Source organism: Canis lupus, chromosome 15 (genome assembly GCF_048164855.1).
Source record: "Canis lupus baileyi chromosome 15, mCanLup2.hap1, whole genome shotgun sequence".
Lineage (NCBI taxonomy): Eukaryota > Metazoa > Chordata > Mammalia > Carnivora > Canidae > Canis > Canis lupus.
Window position 1 is genome coordinate 33,330,567 of NC_132852.1, and position 24,266 is coordinate 33,354,832.

Genomic DNA, 24,266 nt, shown 5'->3' on the forward strand with positions numbered 1-24,266 from the left:
AAATTTTTAGGTTTTGACTGTTTTCTTTTTTGATGAATGAAGGAATTTGTCTTTTCATTTCTCATATCTTCTTTTCTACGAGGATGGCTATCTGTTGTTTTGCTGACTTCTAAGCAGTCTTATGTATTTGATATTAAACTTTTTGTGTTGTATGTTGTAAATATTTTTCTCTCTCTGCCTTTGTGTGCGTGTGTGTGCATGCATTTTTTTTCTTTTTTTTTTTTTAGTACAGAGTGTTGGATTTACATGCACTAAAATCCATTGGCTCTTTCATATTGACATCTGGCATTCTTTGGCCTCTCTGTTCTAGAATTAAGCAATACCCTCAAGCAATGTCCTTAAGCTCTCTGGAATTGATTTTGTATAAATTGTTGTGAACCAACTTCCTTATTTTCTCCAAGTGGCTCATCAGTTATGCACACATCACTAAATAAGTCAGACAGATTTGAAATGACATTTTGATCTTATACAGCATTGTATATGGAGTCACTTCAACCTTCACACATTTTATGCTTAACATTTTGTACTTTTTACATTAGGGAATTCCCAGTCCACTATAACTTTGGGCTCTTGTATATGGGATAACCAATAAGTGTTTTGAACTCTTTCATGGTGCTATTTAGGGACAGCCAACAGTTCTGTTAAAGTATCATTGCCTGCCTGCCTTCTCAGTAATTTGCATATTACTTGAATCCTTATTTTTAAAAATAGTTTAAAAAAGTGCTAAAATTAGTAATAAAGGGCTAATAATTATAATCCAGTTGAGACAGAAAAGGAAATCATTAGATGTTTTTACTTCTGTATTTTCATGGACTAATGTAGGTTATTATAGGTACTTATCAAGAGAATGAAATTTTTAAATGATGCAAAATTCATCTAGAATTTTTCCAATTACCTATAATTCTGGATGACTCTAAAATTTATATCCTCTGCCAGACATTCTCTGTGGTTCCATATTCACACAACTAATTGCTTATTGGATATTTCCACCTCAGACTTCATTTCCATCTCCTTTCATTTTTTTAAATTATTATTTTTTATTTTTTTCCCATCTCCTTTCAAAAAGCCCTCAGACTTAACCTTTTCAAAAGTAAACTCCTCTCTTCAGCTAATAAGACAAAAAATGTATATGTAAAGGAAAGAAACTGGCATTTTCTATCTCAGCAAATAAGACATTAGTGCAGTCCCTTAAAACAGAGACTGAAGCATTGTTTTTGCTAACTCTCTTCCTCAAACCCTGTGTCCACTTTCATCAAGATCATCAATTTTGTCTCCTTAATAAATACTAATTCTATTTCTATCACTTCATCTCCACTATCACAACCCCATTCAAAGTTAATATTTTGTCTCTTCTCAGAAAGGCTACTTTAATGATTTGTGCTTTTTTTCTCAGAAGCTCTTTTCCTACTATTATATGACCAGTTTATTCTTATTCTTCAGCACTCAGAGAGTACTCCCTACCCCTAATTCAAGCAATCTAAATTAGTGTCTTCTTTTTTTTTAATATTTTAAAAGATTTTATTTTATTTATACATGAAAGACACAGAGAGAGAGGCAGAGACATAGGCAGAGGGAGAAGCAGGCTCCTTGAAGGGACTCCAATGTGGGACTCAATCCCAGGACCCTGGGATCACGACCCGAGCCAAAAGTAGATGCTCAACCACTAAACCACCCAGATACCCCTAAATTAGAGTCTTCTAATCCTTCTTTCTCACTACTCCATTATATTTCCTCACAATCTGCAATTGTGGTAGATTTTTCTTTAACATAGCTATTTTTAAAATATTTATTTGTTTGTTTATTTATTTATTTGTTCATAAAAGACATATGGAGAGAGGAAGAGACGCAGGCAGAGGGAGAGGCAGAGGCTTCATGCAGTCAGCCCAAAGGCAGACGCTCAACCGTTGAGCCACCTAGGCGTCCTTCCTTAACATAGCTATTAACGTTTCCTTCTCTTACTGTATATTCATGCTGCTCCTCTCAATAAAAGATGGTGTCTCTTCCTCTTCTCTTTGAATCTGGGCTAGCCTCTGATTGAGTTGATAAACTGGATGCCACAAAGATGACCCTTTGTTGGTTTCAGGCCTAGCCTTTTTAAGAGGGTTGACAGTCTCAACTTTCACTGTCTTGAAGCCCTTTGCCATCCTGTGATGAGTCAGAGTAACTTGTTGGGGAGAAGGCTCATCCAGCTGTCGGCTGCTCCGATCACATAAGAGAGACAATAGTATATTGTTTTTGTTTTAGATCAGTAAGTTCCAGAGTGGCTTGTTTTGTGGAAAGAGATAATTGATATAAATGTGGTCCTGGAAGTGGGCTGCCATCATAACAAAAGTCAAAATGTGGCTTTCTCCTTGGAACAGGTGGTAGGCAGAAGATAGAAAAACAGTGGGGACAATTGCTGTTGGGTGCAAGAAGAAGAGCACAATTTTGGTAACAATGTCACCAAAAAATAGCACGATAGTGAAGGTGGCTGCGAAAATTTCCTGGAAGAATGATAAGTGTCATTTTGCTTCAGTATAATCATGTATAATGAGATATTGTAGGAAAATAGAGGTAAAAAAGAAAGTTTTTAGTTTTCAAGCAGAACCTAAACAAAATATAGAAGCCTCAGAACAGTCTCTCCAGCTGGCCAAAGAATGTCAGAGGTAAATGACCTCAGGGGGTAAAAATATCAAATCCAGGGTGCTATAAGATATTACCTTAATGTAAATGGACAGTATCCAATCAAGGGTGCAGCTGTAAGATCCTTTGTTAAGACCCCAGGGAAAGTTAAGGTGGTGACCTATAGATATATAGGGTATAAAAAGGGCTTCTATGAAGCTGAAGGACATTCTCCCCAAAGTTCTCACAGTCTCAAAATAGAGATCTGTCTCCAAAGGAATCCAAAGGGTATGAGTTTGGGGGCATGTACCTGAATAATATTTATAGAAAGTCATCAAAGCTTTAAAGAAGATTTTACTGCTAAATTAACTAAATTACTGCTAAATTAACTGCCAGCTTGGAGTAAATGGGACAAAGAGACTTCACAATGGAAACAAATGCCTCTGGGCTCCCAACTCAGCAGATGCAGAAATTAGGCTGAGAGAGTCATTCAGGGACAAACATGGGCCATTTTTTAGGGAAACATAAGGGGATCATAGGGTCAGAGGGCAAAGACAAGAACTGAGAAAAACAATGGATTGACTCATGAGAGCATAATTGGCCCCTAATCAAAAACATCTGAATCAGGGGGCATGATAATATGCGCTTAGATAATTTCACAGTTCTGGTGGACCAGTCATTCCTACATGCCATCTGGTAACCCCTCGCATTGTTTGGTTTGGAGTGTCTGCTCTAGTTTTCCTATCTTTGCTCATCATGGTATGCTGGGCATTGAGTTGATGATGACTTGTCTACCTATGTCATAGTCATCAGATGAGGAGGAGCTGTGCCTGAGGAGACCCGTTCTAGACCCAATGTAGATGACAAGACCCAGGACTTTAAGCTGATGCTTTAAAGAAATAAAACTTTGGGGAGACAAAATGAGGATATTTTGTCCAGGGGAGGGATGTGAATTCTTGTCGAAGAGTGTTTTAGAAGATGTCTGCCAATATTCCTCCAACAAAAGTAGAGTCTGTTCACCCTTCTGTTGAAACTGGACCGGCATTTTGACTTATTAAAATATTAATAATATTAATAATTTTAAAATTGAACTTATTAAAATATATACAAGTGACTGGGCTGGTTATAGGCCCAGCCTTTAAGAGGCCTGGCAGCTTCAGCATCCAGTCTGTTGGAGCCCTAAACCATTATAGAAGTTCACCTACTCTGATGGAGGGGAGGCCCATCCATGTGCCAGCTCTTCCGGGTAAATGCAGACATATGAGTGACTCCAACAAAATTGCATGGAGCCAAAAAGAAACCCAACTGAGCAAATCAAGCCAAGGAATTTCAAGAAATAACAATTTGCTATTTCAGGCCACAAAAATCTTGCAAAATTTTAAGCAAAAATGAGAAATTGTTACTTTTATTTCTTTGGTTACCTGTTATTTGAGAAAAAAATCAAAGATATGATATAAATTGTCATAAGGGTAAAATATTAATTTATATTCCTGTAAGTCAGGATACCTAGTGGCGTGCAACAAAATTATTTATGACTAAATTAAGCAGAAAAAAATGTATAAATAGTAATTATATAGCTCTCAAAACTTCCAGAAAAGCCAGATAACTAGGCTTAGAGAATATACAACATAAAACAATAATAATATGATATTTTATATTTGTTTATATTTCTAGGTACTTGGTATTTTCAGATGTTATTGGAAATTGTGTCTTATTAATTACTTTTTCTAGTTGTTTGCTTTTGGCATAAAACACAAAATTGACTTTTGTATATTAATCTTCTATCTATCCATATTATTTGATTTCCATTATTTAAATCATTTTTTATAGTGGTGTTAGGGGTTTCTATGTAAATAGTATTTTGAAATAAAGACAGTTATTTTCTCTTTTCCAATCCTGTGTACAATTTATTTTAGTTTATTATTGTACTTGATGAGATATCAAATATAACATTAGCAAAAAAAATTGGCAATTATATCTTTTCTTTCTCACAAAGAAAACTCTTCTAATATTTTGTCATTATGGACATCCTTTTTATTTTAAAGATATTCTTTGTGGTCTTAAGGATATTCTATTCCTCATACACTATGAGCTGTGTTTCTTAACTGGGTAAAGATATTTTCATCAACATTTTCTTTGCATCTGAGGTGTCTCTCTCTCTCTCTCTACATATATATATATATATATACACACACACACATGCACACACTTTTAATTTGTTAATGTGGTAAATTACATTGATAGTTTTGAAGTTATGGCTATTTTGGCTTTGTAATATTAGCTGGAGACTATTCCCTCTTTTTAATATCTTCAAAAGACACTGTATGAAAATGGAATAATTTGATGTTTGAAAGTATGGTAGAAGATACTGTAATACCATTTAGAACTGGTGGATTTAAATTTTTGTTTGGTGTATGTGTGTGTTCTGCTTTTAGTTTGTTTTAAAAGATTTTAAATTATGGCTTCAATTTCTTTAATGGTACTAGGACTATATGGGCTTTGTCTCCTCTAGAGTGAGTTCTGATAAGATATATTTTCGGTAATTTGTTTCGTCTGAATCTTCAAAGCTGTTGCATTTGGTTATCTGCTGTATTCTCTCACTCTTATTTTTATCTTGACTTTTCTGTAGGTATTTTATCTTCTTCATTCAATATATTGAATTCGATTCCCTGCAATTTTGTATTCTCTCTCTCCCCATTGATTTTACTACAGCTTTGCCTATTGTATTAGTTTTTTATTGGTTGTTTTTTTCCCAAAGATATAGCTTTTGGTTTTGTTGCTCTTCTTTGTTTCATATTTCTCTTCTATTTCATTCTTTGCACTTCTATTTTTATTTTCTTCTTATTTCTTTGGGTTTATAAATTTCCTTTAAAGCATTGCATTTGTTGTATCCAAAAGCTTAGATGTTTAGTGTTTGCAACATGATTTATTTCTAAGAATTTTATATCCTTTGTTATAATTGCCTCCTAACCCATGTGACTTTAAACAGTCTATTCTTTTGTTATCAACCTCTAACTTAAAATATATTGTGATTAGAGATCATAATATGTATGACAATTAATTTTTGTAGTATGTTGAGCCTTTCCTTATTTGTCAAGTAATTTGATAAATATTTGTTTTCTCAAAAAAAATTAAAAGTATTCACAATAGCCAAGGTATAGAAACAATCTAACTTAAGTGTCTATTGATGAATGAATATATATATAAATACATATATATAACACATGTGTGTATATGCATACTGTGTATACATATACTTCCATATACATGCATACATACACATACAAACATATATACATACATACATAGTAGAGTACTTTTCAGCCTTAAAAAGGAAATCCTGTTATTTACAACAACATGGATGAATCTGGAGGGCATTATGCTGAAATCCAGACAAAGAAAGATAAATACTGTGTGCTACCTTATACCTGGAATCTTAAAAAAAAAAAAACTCATTGAGCAGAAAGTGGAAAGATGGTTGCCCTAGGCTGGGATGTGGGGAAAGGACAAGACAGGGGCTGGTAAAAAGGTACAAACTTCCAATCTTAAGATGAATAATTTCTGAGGATCTAATGTATAACATGGTGATTAAAACTTAAAACATTATATTGTGTAATTAAAATTTACTAAGTGAGTAGAACTTAAATGTTCTTACCCTGAAAAAGACAAAACTATGTAAAGTGATGGATGTGAAAATTAAGTTAATGGGAAGAAACCTTTCACAATATATACACATACCAAATTATCACATGATACATTTTATGTATCTCACAATTTTATTTGTCCGTTATACCTTAATGAAGGGAAAAAAGGACTTAGAAACCATTGATGGTTTTTTCCTGCTTAATCAGTAATTAAGAGATGTGTTGAAATCTCTCATGACAATGACAAGTCAGTCATCAATTTAAATCTCTCTAGTTTTGTTAATTTTTTCTTTATATATTTAGAAGCTATTTCATTAAATTCATTGTTGTTTTAAAAAGCCATATCTTTTTGAATAATCGAAATGTTTTTATTTTATACTGAACTTCATCCTTAGTAATTCCTTTTTTTTTTTTTAAATTTTGGGGCATCAACCTGATTTGTATTTTTTCTTCTCACTGTGATTGACTAGGCTTGATCTTCAAGCCCATGCCTGAAATAAGACCAGTATGGACTAGTAAGGGAGGATGGATGTTTTCCTAGAGGAGATTAGGAGTTCTGTTAAAGATATAACAATCTCTAAACCAAATTCAGGCATCTTTTTACATCTTTGGTACTATATTCTTTGCCCAGGGTCCCTCCTTCTTTGGAATTAGAAACTGTATTTAAGTGCAACATGGCCTATACAACTTTTATTTCTGGATCTGCACTTAAGTGGGATGATCTGAGACGAGTTGCGGTAAGAACTAGTTTTGTTTTGTTTTTTTTTCTTCTTCTTTTAGTTTCCCTAAGCTGCAACAATTAAGATGATAAGATATATTGCTCTTTTAAAAGTATTACTCCAGATGCTTAAATTGGAAGAAAATAAGACTTCCTCAATTTTAAAAACTGATCATAAAGGAAATGTAGTAATTGGTTTCTAATTCCTCCTTGACAGATATCAAGCAGAACTCACTGTTTGCCTATGCTTACATTTATTTATTTCACTAAATTCTGTCTAGTGCAGTTTTATTTTATAAGTCTAAGAAATCTGAAAAAGTTATGGATAGCAAAAGTGTGTTTAATCTTCCCAACCAAGTAGGATCATTACCAAATGACAGATTTCCCAACTTTTTCTAAACACACTGATGTGCCTTCTGATAGGAGAAACATTAAGGAAAATAGCAGAAATCCCATTAAGATTGGAATGAAAAATAATGAGCAAAGTCCAACCATCTAGACAGCTTTCAATTAAGATCAAAGCCAGTTTCCTCCCATGTTTTAGGTTTCATAGACTCATATAAACAAAGGCTACAGTTTTTAAGATCAGAAATCTATAGTCAACATAGAGAATTGAAATAGAAAGTGATAGACTCAGAATAATCTTTCTTTTTCCCACAACTCAGTATTACAAGAGCCACTTCAATAATTTGCTAGACCCTTAAGATTCAGAATCCATAGATATTGAATGACTGCTTACTTTGAACCACACATACTTCCAGTTCCTCTATTCTTTGCTGTCCTGAAAGGCAAATAAATATACAAGTAGTTGCTTAAAAACTTGGTTTTGGACAACAGGAAAAACATAAGTATCCACTTTACCCATTTTAAGGCAGTCTTGCATCTTTGTCAGAGCACTTCCAACCCTTACAGCATCTACAGGACTCATCCTGATGTAAAGACATCCTTTTTACAACTCTTTCTCAAGAGTGTTCTCTTTCTTAGGGGAAATTTTATGATAAAACCATAGGAATAAACCACATCTTCTTTATCCATTTATACAATGGAATATTACTCAACCATTAGAAACGACAAATACCCACCATTTGCTTTGACGTGGATGGAACTGGAGGGTAGCATGCTGAGTGAAATAAGTCAATTGGAAGACAAACATTATATGGTCTCATTCATTTGGGAAATATAAAAAAATAGTGAAAGGAAATAAAGAGAAAAGGAGAAAAAATGAGTGGGAAATATCAGAGAGGGTGACAGAACATGAGAGACTCTTAATTCTGGGAAATGAACTAGGAGTAGTGGAAGGGAAGGTGGGCAGCGGGTGGGGGTGACTGGGTGACTGGCACTGAGGAGGGGCTTGACAGGATGAGCACTGGGTGTTATTCTATATGTTGGCAAATTGAACACCAATAAAAAATAAATTTATAAAAAAAAAAAAAACATAAGAAAACCCAAAGGGGGAACAGTAGAGTATTTCCCCTGTAAGTAACAAGATGGTTGCTGTTTAACTTTGAAGAATAGGTGGAATCTGCAGAAGCATGTCTGATTATAGCTAACCCTTTGTGCAGTGATTTGCATGCTGAAGACACTTCAAACATTATGAGGTAAGAAGCTGACACTTTGTTTTATATTCTTCAATGCTGATTTTATTTTTTCCTCTTTTAAAATAAAGCCTAGTGCATTGGACTAAATAGGAAAAGATGTCATCTCTTATAGGACTATGTTCATTATAGTCCAGGTTTATGCCTTTTTTTTTCTCCCAAAGGCTGTGGAGATGTATGAATAAGGAAGTAAAAATAGAGTATTCTGAGTATCTTTGTGTTTCTCCACATACTTGCCTAAAGTTTCATATGGATAATAACTATTTAAGTTGAAAAAAAAGCAAGCATACCAATAACTGATAACTAATTGTTCAGGTAACACCATCATAAATAACATCTTTAACCCACCAAAAATAAAGATGCCATTTGTAATTGGTGAGCTCTGTTAGTAGACTTGACTTATTGGGGTTTTCCTCCAGTAGTTCTGGTGAAATATTGTATATCATTTGGTATAACATGCTTGTGATGATTGGAAAATGTCATCAAGATGGCTAGAATTGGTGTTGACCATCTTTAACTATGAGCTATCTGTGAGTGGGATCTTCACTTGTATTAATTGCTTCAAACTATCATTGTGATGGCAATGGAATTGTGCCTAACCCAGATGAATTCTTAGTCCCCAAAACAAAATAAACATAAGTAACTGAAGGTGATTCTACAAATAGCAATAAGCTGTTGAGAACATATGCGGTTAATAATACAATATATATGAACCAGACCTTAGTTTCTTAATATGTATAATGAGAAAGTTCAACAAGACAGTCCATGAGCTACTTCAAGTTATAGACAGAAATTCAATCTGCTTTTCCTGTAATTAATGTGTTTGAGTTTGAAGGCTTAAATACATGAAACAGTTTATTTCCTCCTCAAGAACTGGTTTCAGAAGACTAGAGTCTCCTAGTATCAAGAGCTGACTATATCATAGATTTCATTTATTAAATCACTAAAACAATAGCACTGTTTCCTGTGTATGCTATTAAACAGAACATTTTTAGAAAACAGCATAGCAGTGAATTTTATGTGTTGTTTTATTATGCTTACCCACACATCAATCTAATTCTGAATTTAATTTTATTGCAAAGCTATTGGATATGGCACATCACTCATGAGCATATTTGTTATTCATGTAGGGTTCTCTCTATCAAGAACTATTACCCTAGTACCAGAGTCATCATACAGATACTTCAATCCCATAACAAGGTATGATTCCGGCCTATTTATTTTCCTCCTCTTTCAGTCTATGGAGTTAAATGACTTACTCTATCTAAGTAAAATAACTTATTAATTTCTATAATTAATAGACCTATAGATCTGCACTCAAAAAGTTGTTTCCAATTATGGATGAAATTTGGAGTCTCATTAAGATTGTTAATCACAATGGGACATCTGGGTGGCTCAGTCATTCAAGCATCCGACCCTTGGTTTTGGCTCAGGTCATGAGTTCAGGGTCCTGGAATCAAGCTCAACATCAGACTCTGCTCTCAGCAGGGAGTCTGCTTGAAGGTTCTCTCCCTCTCTCCTTACCCTTCTTCCCACTCTTGTGCTTGCTCTCTCTCTAAATAAATAAATCTTTTTTAAAAAATCACTTAAAAATGTAAATTCATGGGCAGCCCAGGTGGCTCAGTGGTTTAGCACTGCCTTCAGCCCAGGGTGTGATCCTGGAGACCCGGGATTGAGTCCCATGTCAGGCCTCCTGAGTGGAGCTTGCTTCTCCCTCTGCCTGTGTCTCTGCCTCTGTGTGTGTGTGTGTGTGTGTGTGTCTTTCATGAATAAATAAATAAAATATTTTTAAAAATGTAAATTCATAAAGAAATATAGTTTCATATTTCAACAGTTGCTGCCTGAGAGTCTAACTTCCAATCCACCTGAATCTAGGTGCTGAGATCCTTTTCTTTGGGACACTGACAGCTCTGGGCATTATCTCAACTATTGGGAGCCCCTAAAAATGAATTAGGCTAATTAAACAGTCACAAAGGTTTGAGAGACAATGAGAAGCTATGGCAGGGTTGAATGATAAGGCTCAACTTCTACACAAGGCCATTTCTTCAAAACAGGGAAAGGTGGCTATTTTATCTAATACAGAATTTTAGGGGAAATGACAAAACAGAGGAATATTTTCTAAATGAAAGAATAAGATAAGACCTGAGAAAAAGACCTTAGTGAAACAGAGATGAATTATTTACCTAACAGAAAGTTCAAAACAGTCATAAAGAATGGATGAAGAAAGTGAGAACTTCAACAAAAGGATGGGATATATAAGAAAGTACTAAATAGAAGTCACAGAGCTGAGGAATTTAATAACTGAACCAAAAAATGCAATAGAGGAGTTTTAACAGCAGACTAGATGCAGCAGAAGAATCTGCAAACTTGAAGACAGGGTAGTGGAACACACCTAATCAGAGTAGCAAAAAATAAAAAAAAGAGTGAAATGAGTGGGAATAGCTTAAGGGACAGTGTCAATCGGGCCAACCTCCGCATTATATGAGTCTCAGAAGGAGAAAACAAAAGCAAGGGGGCAGAAAATGTATTTGAAGAAATGGTGACTGAAAACTTCCCTAACCTGAGGAAGAAAACAGACATCCGCATCCAAGAAACTCAGAGAATTCCAAATAAGATGTACTCAAGAGACCTAGTCTAAAACTCATAATTAAAGTGTCAAAAGCTAAAGACAAGGAAAGAATCTTAAAGTCAGCGAGAGAAGAGTAAGATGTAATATATAAGGAAACTACTGTAGGGCATCTGGGCTACAGTTGGTTGTTTGCCTTTGGCTCAGGTTATGATCCCAGGGTCCTGAGATTGACCACCGAGGCAGGCTCTCTGCTCAGTGGGGAGTCTGCTTCTCCCTCTTCCTCTGCCTGCTGTTCCCCCTGCTTTTGCTCTCTCCCTCTCTGTCAAATAAGTAAAATCTTAAAAACGAAAAAGAAAGGCAGGGGTAGCCAACATAAGACTACCAGCAGATTTTTTAGCAAAAATCTTCACAGACTAGAAGGGAGTGACCTAATCTTTTCAAAGTACTTAAAGAAATAAAAAAGACTGCCAACCCTGGATGTTCTACCTAGCAGTGTTGTCATTTGAAATTAAAGAAGAAAGTTTTCCATACAAGCAAAATCTACAGGAGTTCATCATGACTAGGACTACTTTATAAGAAATGTTAGAGAAATGTCTTAAAACTGAAAGGAAAGGGCATTAATTACTAACAGGAAAAGATACAAAAATATACATCTCAATGTCAAAGGAAAATGTGCTGTAAAATTCAGAATAATCGAATCATGTAAAGGTGGATTAATCACTCATGAAGCTAGTATGAAGGTTAAAAGACAAAAGTAGTAAAAATAACTATAGCTGTGATCCTTAGTAAGGGCTACACAAGACCAAAAGCTGTATGCTGTGATATATCAAACACAAAATGTGGGAGGAGGAGTAAAAACATAGTTTTAGAACATGATCAAGCTTAAGTATAGGTTGTTATTAAAATGAATTATATAAGCCTCAAAGTAACCACAAAGGGAAAACCTATAGTAGATACACAACAAAGAAAAAGGACTCTAAGATCTATAGAAAATCACCAAATCACAAAGGAAGAGATTAAGAGAAGAAAGGAAGGATTTACAAAATAGCCAGAAAAATTAACATATAACAACAGGTACATAGCTATGAATAATTACTTTAAATATAGATGGACTAAATTCTCCACTTTAAATATAGATGGACTAAATTCTCCACTTATATTTAAAGAAATATATAACAAAATATGTAAATATAATGAAATTTTGCTCAGCCATATTAAAGGAGGAAATTCTGCATTTGCTACAGTGTTCATGGGCTTTGAGGGAATTATGCTAAATGTAATAAGTCAGAAAAAGACAAATACCATATGATTTCACTCATATATGGTACCTTAAAAATTAAAAAAACAAAAAACAAAAAAAAATACTCCTAGATAGTACAGATCAGTGTTTGCCAGAGGTGGAGGGTGATGGGGATGGAGTAGGTGGAATGAGTAAAGGGGATCAAAAAGAACAAACTTCTGTTTATAAAATAAATATGTCATGGGAATATAATGTACAACATCATGACCATAGTTGATGATACTTTATTAAATATTTAAGAGTTGCTAAGAGGGTAGATCTTAAGAGTTCTTACCACAAGAAAAAAATAATTGTAAACATTGGGATGATGGATGGTAACTAGAATTATTGCAGTGGTCATTTCAAACATATACTAACACTGAATTATTTGCTTGTATACCTGAAGCTAATACAGTGTCATATGTCAATTATATTTCAGTAAAAACAAGGACAAAAACAAATATTGTACATTCAGGTTAGAGTCAGAGGTCTATGTCATCTGACCCAATTTTAAAACTCTCACTATTTTTGTTTTAAAAAGTGGATCACTAACAATTTCTAAAGGCTAAATTTATTCTCATCACTTCCACTGACTTGGGCACAATAAATGCTTTCAGGGAACTGCTTTAAAATAAATGCAGGAAAGATGTCCATTCAGAAAACAACTTCCTTGAATTGTCTTTGTTCTACCCCGAAACAGGTTTTTCTGCCAAAGATCCCCAGCTGGAGCTGGACTGCTGGTGACAACATCATCTGCTTTGCCGAGTTGAAGCTTGGATTCATCGCCCAAGGCTGTCTGGTACCAGGCTTGTGTACCTTTCTAACATCTCTATTTGTTGAACAAAACAAAAAGGTAATCTTGTAAATTGCTGTTGAATCTTGGTTTTCTCCCCCCCATATCCTCACATGTCAGGATCAGAAATAGAAAAAAAAAAAATTGAGGAAGGCAAGAATGTCCCAAGAAATGAGATTTGACTTCCACTTGAACTACAAAAAGGATTGAGAAGTCTAGATCAAAGTCCCAGGTACTGCACTGACCTTGAAGAAGTTATTGATCTTATTCTTGTCTAAGAATATTTATCTGCAAAATAGAAATCACGTCTTTGCTTCCTACCTGCAGTCTGCGATGTTATGAATATAAATGTAGGAGTACTTTGAATAATTGGAGCAAAAATATAAATAAAAATAAAGGTTATATTGTTAGTGGCAAAATCATATATTTAAATATAAGTTAAATGCATAAAATGGATAATAATAAACATATTCATTGAACAAATGATGATACAAATAACAGTTGAAATCTAATTTTTCAGATTATTTTGGGAACGTTCCATAGGTAATAACAATAGTCACCATACATTGAGTACCTACTATGTCATTCATTTTAAATGCATTATGTTTCCCCTTGACATTTCAAAGTAGAATTCCAGTAATGAGTCAGTGAAGCTAACTAGCTTGATCATATAGTAAGTTAAGCAGGAGGAGAACTGTCTGACTTCATGTCTTACCACTAGGTTTGATGCCTGTGGCTGTTGGGTATCTACTCACAATCTCCCACATCAGGTCTTTTGTTACCTTTGAGACAAAATAGGTGGCTTAGGGGAGTATTGGGATGACTGCTATAGCACAAAATATGACTTTTGAAATGCTACCCCCATGAAATGTTCCTGGGAAGTTTCTACCCCTCAGCTGGACCCGGTATCCCATTGTCCAGAGGCTCTACAGAGAGTGACCTTTCCTCTCCATATGCCTGCCTTTTTACTCAATTTCCCTCTTGGCCTTTCTTTGCATTTTATTTCCTTTGTTAATAAATCCAAAAAAATGTTTACATCTTTTTTTCTTTTAAGGATCTTATTTATTTATTCATGCAAGACACACACACACACACACAGAGAGAGAGAGAGAGAGAGAGAGGCAGAGACACAGGCAGAGGGAGAAGCAGGCTCCATGCAGGGAGCCCCATGTGGGACTCGATCCCGGGTCTCCAGAATCACACCCTGGACTGAAGGCAGGTGCTAAACCACTGAGCCACCCGGGCTGCCCTGTTTACATCTTTTTTGGTTTCATCCTGGTACTCTTTTAAAGAAACAAAACAAAACAAAATCCACCAAACCAAAAAACAAACAAAACAAAACAAAACATGAAAGTTGCTCTGGCCAGCAAAATGCTAACTTGAGAACTCAGACGGAATATTGTAATTCTTTCTATGAATGTGAGGAAATGTCATATATAGATAAATAGAAATGACCATCAGGCAGTAGGAAATGAGCCCTGATGCTGCTATAATGAACCTGCCTTTGCCTTCTCTTCCTGCTCACTATGTACAGCCTAGAAAATCACTTGTGAGGAAATTGTCTGCTTGTACTGTACACTTAGTGCAAGATAACTGTTCTGCATGACTGTTATGTGCACATGCCATAGTGATTTGCTTGGGCTCTCCACAGAGTCTCCAACCAAGACATTGGAATTTGTAAACTGTAGCCACTCAGCAGGCTTTGAATCCATCCTTTTTCACAACTCTCAAGGACAGGGATGTTTGAGAAGGTGCTTCCAAAGCTTTAATATGCGTGCAAATCCCCCAGGGAGCTGGTTAAAATGCAGCTTCTTGGGCAGCCTGGGTGGCTCAACGGTTTAGCTCCGCCTTCAGCCCAGGTCCGGATCCCAGAGACCCGGGATCGAGTCCCAAGATAGGCTCCCTGCATGGAGCCTGCTTCTCCCTCTGCCTTTGTCTCTGTCTCTGTCTCTGTCTCTCTGGTCTCTCATGAATAAATAAAGTCTTTAAAAAAATGCAGATTCTGATTCCAAAAGTCTGAATGGGGCTTCATTTCTGAAATAGCTCCCAAAGGTGTCCAGGCTGCTGGTCTGTGGAGACTTTAAATACTTGAGAACATTAACGAGAGTGAAAGACATTAGTAGTATCATACTGACATAGTCTACTTAGTAACAAGATAACATGTGTAGTAATGACTCTGATTTTAATCTCCATGGCTGGGAAGGTAAATGGAATAAGTGCCCTCTCTGAAGATTTCATCTATTTTATGGAAATAGAGGAAGAGATATAAAACTAACCCTATATCATATTGTTGTTCTCTCTGTGTAATCTAAAGTTGTGACCTCCTCACTGAAGATGATCATCTGTAAATATTCATCATATGAGAGCTTTTTGGTATATAGGAATTGAGAGATTTGTGGTCATGGTAATTTTTCTTTTGAAATTAAGTCTAAAATATACTTTCAGAAGTCTTAAACTGGGCAGTTAGGATAAGATGGTTTTTAATGCTATTCTCTGCTCTGGTATTTTAAATTCTCTAATAAACTATTAACTTGGGCTTAACAGCCAGGACTCCATAGTGTCGTATATCCCATTTTTCTTGGATTAGACATTTAATTTCCCTGTCAATTTCTGTATCAATAAAATAAGTTATTAATCTCGTAACCCGATTTTTCTAAGTATTACATTAATATCTGTAAAATTTCCCAGTACTCAGATTCCAAGACCTTAGATCAATGATATATGTTTTACCTATATTAATTTCAGGGTGAGAAATTATAGTCCAAAGAGCATTTCCAGTTGCTTCAAATCACACAGCATTGCCTTAGACTTAAACTTAGATTAGATCTATTCCAACTAAAATACTTGAGCTCCCTGTATTACTATTTAGATATTGATATCTAAATCCAAAATCCATCTTATCTTTCCTTTTCTGATATTTAAAAAATAAGCACAGGAAATCTCCATCTCTATCACTTTTTTTACCTTCTTTCAAAAACTGAAACATTTATGCAAGAAACATTAAGCCAGTTTTTTCAGTTAATGGAACTTAAATAGGGACTCCCAGTGAAGTGAGCACTCCTCAAAAGAGAAATTTAAGAGATTGAGAGAAGGCAGGAGATTCACTAAATCTTGGAAAGGGGATTAGAGAGGGAGTCCTTGGATTGCCTGATACAAGCAGTCCTTATTTGTAAAACAGGATTTTTTTTCTTTATATGTGCGTGTGTATGTGTGTGTGTGTTGTTTTTCCTAATCCACAGGATGGCTATGAGGAGTATTTCTGAACTGGTCTTAACTCTTCATAGCCACAGTGTTTCAGAGATTATAGAAATTAGAGACATTCACCTGAGACTCTGGGCTTTAAAAGGGACCTGTCCTGCCCTGTCAGAGCAGTGTGGTGGGGATTCTTAGGCAGTAGATGGGAGAAGATGATGAGGATGTATGGAGCATAATAAAATTCTTATACAAATATCTGAGATGAGTTACCCAACAGCCACACACCCTGCAAACTATATTTAGCATTTTTGAGAAATATCCTTCTCCCTTCCCATTGCGTTTTTCTCTGCAAACCCACTGCTATCCTTGGTTTTATATTCTCAGTTCCATTGATCAGGATGGCTCTTTAAGTTCATTTAAAGCTATGAAGAGTTCCAATACAGGACAGAAGCCACGAACATTTTTTCTTTGTGGTATGTGGCTAGTCAGTAGAAAACTAATATTTTTAGAAAACAATCTTGAACAGCCATTTCTGTGAAGAGACAACTTCGATTCCATGTTATCCTTCTCATCTTACTGTTACTGACTTAAAAACCAGTCTACCGTGCTGAAATTATTAAAAGAATTCCAGTTTCCAGCAAGGAGTCTTGAATGCCATTGAATGCCATGTATGAAGAAACCAAGTTATGATGCTTTCATTTCATTCTGAGCTCTCTAGTATAAATAGTTGAGATGTAAGAGTTTTAGTTCTTCCTTGGACATTTCTTCAGTTAACCACAAGGACAAATCTCTTTTCTGTGACCTAAGTGCAATGGGTGCTGGTTTGCTGCTTAGCAGGATATACAATTTGAATTATAACATCCTATATCCCATGTCAGTATGCTGCATGTGGCATGATTGTGTATTCCAGGTTTTTCCTAAACAGCCATGGCAAAAATATTTCCTTAATGGCCTAAAGAACAAAATCCTGACTCAACGTCTCTCTGATGACTTCACTGGAATGAGTTTTCCTGAAGTTTCCCGGTAAGTTAAGATAAATGCTTTCCTCATTCTTCATGCAATGGCATTCTTTCAACAATGTTCACTGGGGGCCCACTATAGGCCAGGCTCCATGATAAACCCTGAAGATGTAAGAATAAGCAAGTGTGAATCTCTGCAGTTTAGAAGTTTGCAATCTGTGTGGGACAGTTCCCTATCTGTACCCTTGACATGGCTGTGACTTACTTTAGAATGATTTCCCTTATATTTGGGAGACTCTTCCTCTGCTGAGGTGCTAGTGTTTTCCTAGGCATGGATGGAGCACAAAGTGTTGGTCATATTCTTATGAATTAGCACCCTGCTATCCTCTTTCCTCACAATTACTTGTCTTCCTTCCTAGGCTCTGCTTTGTGAAGATGGGACTCATGCTGATAGCCATTGAACACAAATCCACGTTTCATGGTCAAAGGTACCAATAAGACTTTGAATCTCTTCACTTTTTTTAAAGGAGATTCTTTATGATTAAGACTTTTCCAAAAACACAGGCATAACTAAGCTTTTGCCATTTGTTGAGAGCCAACTTATTGGGCACCCAGTCTGCTGTGGTATACTTAGTACTGTCTCTAATCATTGGGGTTAGAATCTAGTGATTGAGGTTAGAATGGTTATGCTTGTGGGGTAGCCATTGTTCTTTACCTTTGTTCTTATGGCCCTTCCCAAATTCTGTTTCATGAGCTGGGGAGAGAAGAAATTATCTCCTTCTCAGATCTATTCCTTTTAATTTATTATCAAATCTTGTAAGTCTTAACCATAAAATAGCATTAGGAGAATTATTTATGACCAAAACATGCTCCCACAAATGTAGCCTTAGAAACTAAGCTACAAAATATGGCAAAATGGAAATTTTGGTTACTGGACAAAGTCTGCCATTGGTAGGGCAGATAAAAGAAATAAATAATATTATTAGACCATTGGAATTTCTTAAGAACCCATAATGAATAGATAATATGAGGAGTAAGATAATTTATTATGTAATAAAAAAGAAAATCCAGGAAAAACAGCAGATCAGCTACAATGTTATACATAGAGATAAAAATGCTGAAAAAATAAGAAAAACTGAGTGTCTAAATGGGATGGGGGATAAGAAAGACATTGGATATTGGCTTATGTATGTTTTTTAGTGGAGAACTAAGTTGAGTTAAATTGTAATCAACAGACCAACTTCTGATCCTGATTATGACTAGCTAGTCCTGTGGTGCTGGAGAAGCGCCCATTCTCTATAAAATGAGGAGGTTGCATTAATACCTGAGACCCTTTCCAGCTATAAAACTTACATTATCAGGAGCCTTAAAATTATAGTGAAATAGTCAAAATTCAACAAGTTTGAATGATGTCAGATGTACTACAAAGAAACAATTTTCTATGAAAAACTGTAAAGAAGAAAAACCTAAATAGAGATGTTGCAAAATGTTTCTGGTCAAAAGAAGTCAGTGGAATACTGTACAAAGGAGAGAATACTGTACTATGGAGAGAATAACAAGTAATATTGTCAGGCTGACTAAATTCTATTTAACAATCCTGCCATGCTCAAGAAAATCTCAAAATCTAAATTTGTGCACAGATGTCCTTCCTCACAAAAATAGGTCATGGAGGGGATCCCTGGGTGGTTTAATGGTTTGGCACCTGCCTTGGGCCCAGGGCGTGATCCTGGAGTCCTGGGATCAAGTCCCGCATCGGGCTCCTTGCATGGAGCCTGCTTCTACCTCTGCCCGTGTCTCTGCCTCTCATGAATAAATAAATAAAATCTTAAAAAAAAATAGGTCATGGTAAAAAGACTCCAGTCTTAGAACCCATTTGCTAGGCAGTTGAGGTTTTAGAGTGGCCCAGAACTTGGCCTTCAGCAACATGGGCTATGAGTTGGAATTATTTGCAAAGTTTTAAAGGCATATAGGTTCCAAAATCCCACTCTGAACTTTATAAAATCAAAATCTTCAAGGGTGGGGCCACAGATTTTTTTAAAGTTCCCATGATATAGCCAAATTTTTCACTGGTATTTGTAAACTACTGAACCAAATTTTAGCATCCTAGATTTCTTTAAACTTTATTAGAATGACTGTGGGACATCACAGACCAGAAACACAAACATTTATTAGGCAGCTAATTTCCACATATGTTCAAGATGTCCTGGTGTTGTTTATTACTTAGCACATAATGTACCCCTAATGAAAGAGGAATCTGCTCCAACTTAGATTTAACTTTGGTTTCTCACCAAAGAGTAAGGTAAATCATTGGGATTAAATCCTCATTTGGATAATAGCAGTCTTTTACACTATTGCTAGTTCATGACCAACAGTGCTACAGACACTTATATAAACTCTTGAATCTTTACAACAATGGGTACCATTCTTAGTCCCATTTTATAGGGCAGAAAGATGAGCCCCAGAAAAGTTATGATTTTCCCAAACTCACATCAACTCCAAGTGGCAGAGCCAGAATCTGAATTCAGCCTGGCTCTGGTGGCAGTGATTCTGATCACTATGCTGTACTAAATCCACCACAGCCATAAGTGGAAGGAAAATAGGGCATCTCAATTGAGCTAGAGTTTAGACTTGAGTATCGAAAAACTGGAGAGGAAACCTATTTTTTCTCACCTTTTATTTTCTCTTCTAATTCATACACTTGAATATACTTGACAACTTGAAAAATCCCAGGGTGTCTGGGTGGCTCAGTTGGTTAAGCATCTGACTCTTGATTTCAGCTTAGGTCATGACCTCAGGCTTGTGAAATGGAGCCCTGCATCAGGCTCCATGCTCAGTGGGGAGTCTGCCTGAGATTCTCTCCTTCTTTCCCTCTCCCTCTGCCCCTTCCCCTGCTTGCATGTTTGCATCTCTCTCATAAATCAACCAATCTTAAAAAACAAAAAACAAAAAACAAAAAACACCACAACCTGGAAAAGCCTTTGACAGTCATAAGGATTTGTTTTAGGGACTAATTTGTCATCTGCTAAGAGTAAATCTGGATCTGACCCCAGTCAGATAATGTTCTAAGCTTGTTCCAGTAGTGAACATTCTCTAAGAGAGCAACTGGACATGATCCATGTAGAGGATATTAAGCTAGTTTGGAAAAATCTTCAAAAAGAGTTCACCTCTTATTTCAAATGCAAACACAGATATTGTGATAGTATCTTCATAACTAAATATTTAATATGAGTTCAGAGGAGGCTTAAAAAGAAGAGATATGAAGATACAACTAAGTTTATGCTTGCTACCTAGTGAACATCAGCTGATGATATTGGGGTGGAGGCAAAAATTCATGTTCTTTTCTTTTCAAAGTTAAAAGTATTTATTCTGCTTATTAATATCAGTCAGTAAATATTTGGAAAATTCTGTTCAATGTCTCAGGTAATAAACTATCTCAACATAGCCTCAACACAGCTATCCAGCATCTTTCTACTCTTGGGATAGTCTGGCAGAGATTTTGTGGTGCAACCCTTTTATTTTTGTAAGCCTCTTACACTCAAAAGTTATGTTGGAGTACACTAACAACAAAATAAGCTTTTCCAGAATTAAAACTTGACTTCTTTCCAATATTAATGTAAAAGGAGTGTTTTAAGGGAGGAAAAAAGTACTCTTACCATGTGCAAATGAAGTGATGGGAGTTTTAAGGTTATAAGACCTCATTGTGTTGGAAGTCTGAATTAAAAGAAATAAAGATGGAATATCCCAATAAACATAGGGAGATATGTGAGGAATTCAAATAGTCATAACGTAGTACTGCACCAAGGAATACGAACACCATGGGTGAAATTTGTAAGATGTCATTTTCAAATATGTAAACCATAAGAAAAGAGAGAATCAAAGTGTTCATGTAGCAGTAGTAACAATTCAAGTGGCTCCTGCTCTTAAAAATCTGGCAATCGGGATAGAAAAAAAATGAAGTCAAAAGAAATATGCAAGTTCAAAAATTGCATAGGCAAATAAAAGGAACTTTTGAATCCAGCTGGGTAACTAGACATAATTTAATTTTACAAGGCAAGTAGCCTTGGTTAAACACCTTTACTAGGACTATAAGACTTGCAACCATGTGGCCGTGGCCACAACATTGGATAGCCTAAATTAGCAAGGCTTCATTGCATCTCATTTGGTGTAACCATTTCAGATTGAAGACACAGTCCAGGAAGGAGCTCACTCTTATATCAATTGTGTGCAACTCAGCAATCATGTTGTGACCTGGCTCCCTTCTGGATATTTAGCAGCAATCAAAGAAATATAGTCAAATGCAGTTTTTCTATTGTGTTTGGCAGTAAAAGGGGATGGTCTTATTAACTGGATTAATGGATTTAGGGAATCCATTGGTAATGACAGAATGAAACACCAAATATTGCCACAGAAATTAAAGGGGAAAATTACTGTATTTTTATTTTCTGTTTCCAGTGGTCTGCTACTAAATCCATCTGCACAAGTAAGGCTACGTAAGAACACATTAGGGTTCTTTATTGCTGAAACTACAAAGGAAGTCGTAAGGTAATTTTTTAATTACTTTGTGGGGATAAAGTCCTAAAGCAAATGCAAGTTAATGGAAGGCATACTGAGTCGTGCTATGCTTCTGTAAGTGTTAAGCCTCATGTAAGTCATTCTTGATTTGCTTTCTTTGTCTAGAGCCTCCCTTTACTGTGCCTCCTGTCACAGTGATATCTTTATTCCTGAGCTGATTGGAAAATGTAGCTGCAAAACCAAGATCCATGAACACTTCCCAGGTAACTGCACTTTATATCTGGTTGCCCTCAGCCCAGCTTCTGGGGATGAGAAAGGCGGGAAGTTCTGTCTCTTAAAAGAAAATACCCATTTGAATTTGGCCAAGAAGTGGCAGAGATTTTCCCACTGGGAATACAAGGCCTGAGAATCAATCTTTCAGAGCTGGAAGAAATCTTGCTAGATGTCTAGTTAGACTCCTTCACAGGCCAGGCAAATGGGTATCGAAGGAGATTCAGTAATGTTCAAAGTTAAAGACCCAATTGGAGGCACCTCCCAACTCAATTCCAGACCAGCTGACTTTCAGCCCATTGCTTTTCACTCCATCACAGTGGTTTTCCCATTTTCAGTCCCAAAGTTCAGCCTGTATCTGACTACTGGCTTGGCCACCAGGCCACCTCATGAATACACTTTAAAAAAAAAAAAAATTATTGAGTTACGTTTATTTGACAACATTGTGTAAATTTAAGATGTGCAAAGTATTGATTTGATATATTTATATTGCAGTATCATTGCCATTATAGTGTTAGTTAACACCTCTATTGTGTCACATAATCATCATTTTTCCCAGTGTTGGGAACAATACCTATTCTGTGAGTACTCTGTTTCCTGAATGGATTGTATGGGGTTAAAAATTTACTCATTCTGACACAGTGATGAGGATATGTAATTTTTTCCTCATCTCTAATTGAACTCAATCGCTTACCAACAACCTTTCCCACTTAATAGCTGCAGAAGAGAAATTAATCTCAAGCATCCATAATAACTTCTTCCCTTTTAAAGGGAAGATTTAAAACAGTCTTTTCCAGGTACTTTAAGATTCTATGGGTAAAATCCCAGCGTTTCACCATTTAAGCATAATTTGAAATTTGAATTTCCTATTAGGACTATTCTCATCTCTAAGGTTCTTATCCTTTCCTTCTCTCCAGTATTCTATTTAAATGCAGGAGTGTGCTTAACATCATAATTGGTTTTTGTTTTGTTTGTGAGAGAGAGAACAGATAGGGGAGAGGCTCACAGGGAGAGGGAGAGAGAGAAACTTCTGCAAAGCCCCTTTTCTAGTATTCCTGGTCAATTCATTCCATATATTATTTTGGCCCCTCGGCTGTTTGGGATTTTTCAGTCTCCTGGAGTGTATGTATGTGTGTCAGGAGGTGGGCCTTCTCTCTGCTTAAGCCACTTACTGCCTCGTCTCCTCCGTAGTCATCTTGCAGTGTTACCAGTCTTCTAAGCACACTCCACCAGCGAAAATCCATATGAAAGTGGAAACATCTCTCTCATTTTTCCCCCTTACACACTGCAGAGCTATCCTATTTTCCTTGTCCAGCCACCCTTCACCAACCTGAAACACAAATTGTGTATATTGGGTGTCGGGGAAACCGACTGGGTCCTTTTTGAAGGATCCTGGCTCTAACATTTTTATATCTCAATAGCTTTATTAAGATATAATTTAAGTACCATGAAATAAATACATTTAAAGCATACAATTCAGTGGGTCATAGTGTGTGAACAGATTTGTGCAACCATCACTACAATTTTAGAACATTTTCCATAACTCAGAAAGGAACTACATACTCAGAAGCAGTTGTTCCCCATTCTCTTCTGTCCACACTCCTGGCTACTCCTACTTGGTCTCGGTATATAAATTGGCCTTTTTGGGCCATTTCAAGAAATAAGAATCAGACAGCATGTGATCTCTTGTGTCTGGCACCCTTCACTTAGCCATGGTGTAGCATGTATCAGTACTCATTTCTTTTTGTGGCTGAACATTATTATGTTCTATGGATATACTTCATTTTGTTTATTCATTCATCTATTGATGGACACTTGAATTGTTTTCACCTTTTTGATACTGTGGATAATGTTGCTATGAATATTGGCACTCAGATATCTGAGTTCCTGCTTGCAATTTTCTGTGTATATGCTTATAAGTAGGATTGCTGAATCAGATATTAATTCTTTGTTTAATTTTTTGAGGAACTACTATACAATTTTCCACAGTGGTTACATTATTTCACATTTCCACTAGCAATGCACAAGAGTTCCAATGTCTCCACATCCTTTAAAAAAAAAAAAATAGCTATCCTAATGGGTATACTGGGATCTTATTGTGGTTTTAACTTAAATTGCACTGATGGCTAAT

General features: G+C 35.9%; 1 protein-coding gene across 6 annotated transcripts in view; it reads left to right on the forward strand.

The window, feature by feature from the left end:
* Positions 1 to 24,266, forward strand: part of KCNU1 (potassium calcium-activated channel subfamily U member 1) — a 146,724-nt gene that overhangs the window by 33,283 nt on the left and 89,175 nt on the right. For all 6 annotated transcript variants that reach the window (XR_012007664.1, XM_072776408.1, XM_072776405.1 and 3 more), the window contains 8 exons: positions 6,877 to 6,982; positions 8,479 to 8,561; positions 9,689 to 9,758; positions 13,107 to 13,259; positions 17,305 to 17,417; positions 17,773 to 17,841; positions 21,806 to 21,895; positions 22,031 to 22,128. Coding sequence is in view for 5 of the 6 variants with exons in the window: in XM_072776408.1 (XP_072632509.1) it covers positions 6,877 to 6,982; positions 8,479 to 8,561; positions 9,689 to 9,758; positions 13,107 to 13,259; positions 17,305 to 17,417; positions 17,773 to 17,841; positions 21,806 to 21,895; positions 22,031 to 22,128 (782 nt within the window). In the remaining variant the exon portion in view is untranslated. The remainder of the gene's footprint in view (positions 1 to 6,876; positions 6,983 to 8,478; positions 8,562 to 9,688; positions 9,759 to 13,106; positions 13,260 to 17,304; positions 17,418 to 17,772; positions 17,842 to 21,805; positions 21,896 to 22,030; positions 22,129 to 24,266) is intronic.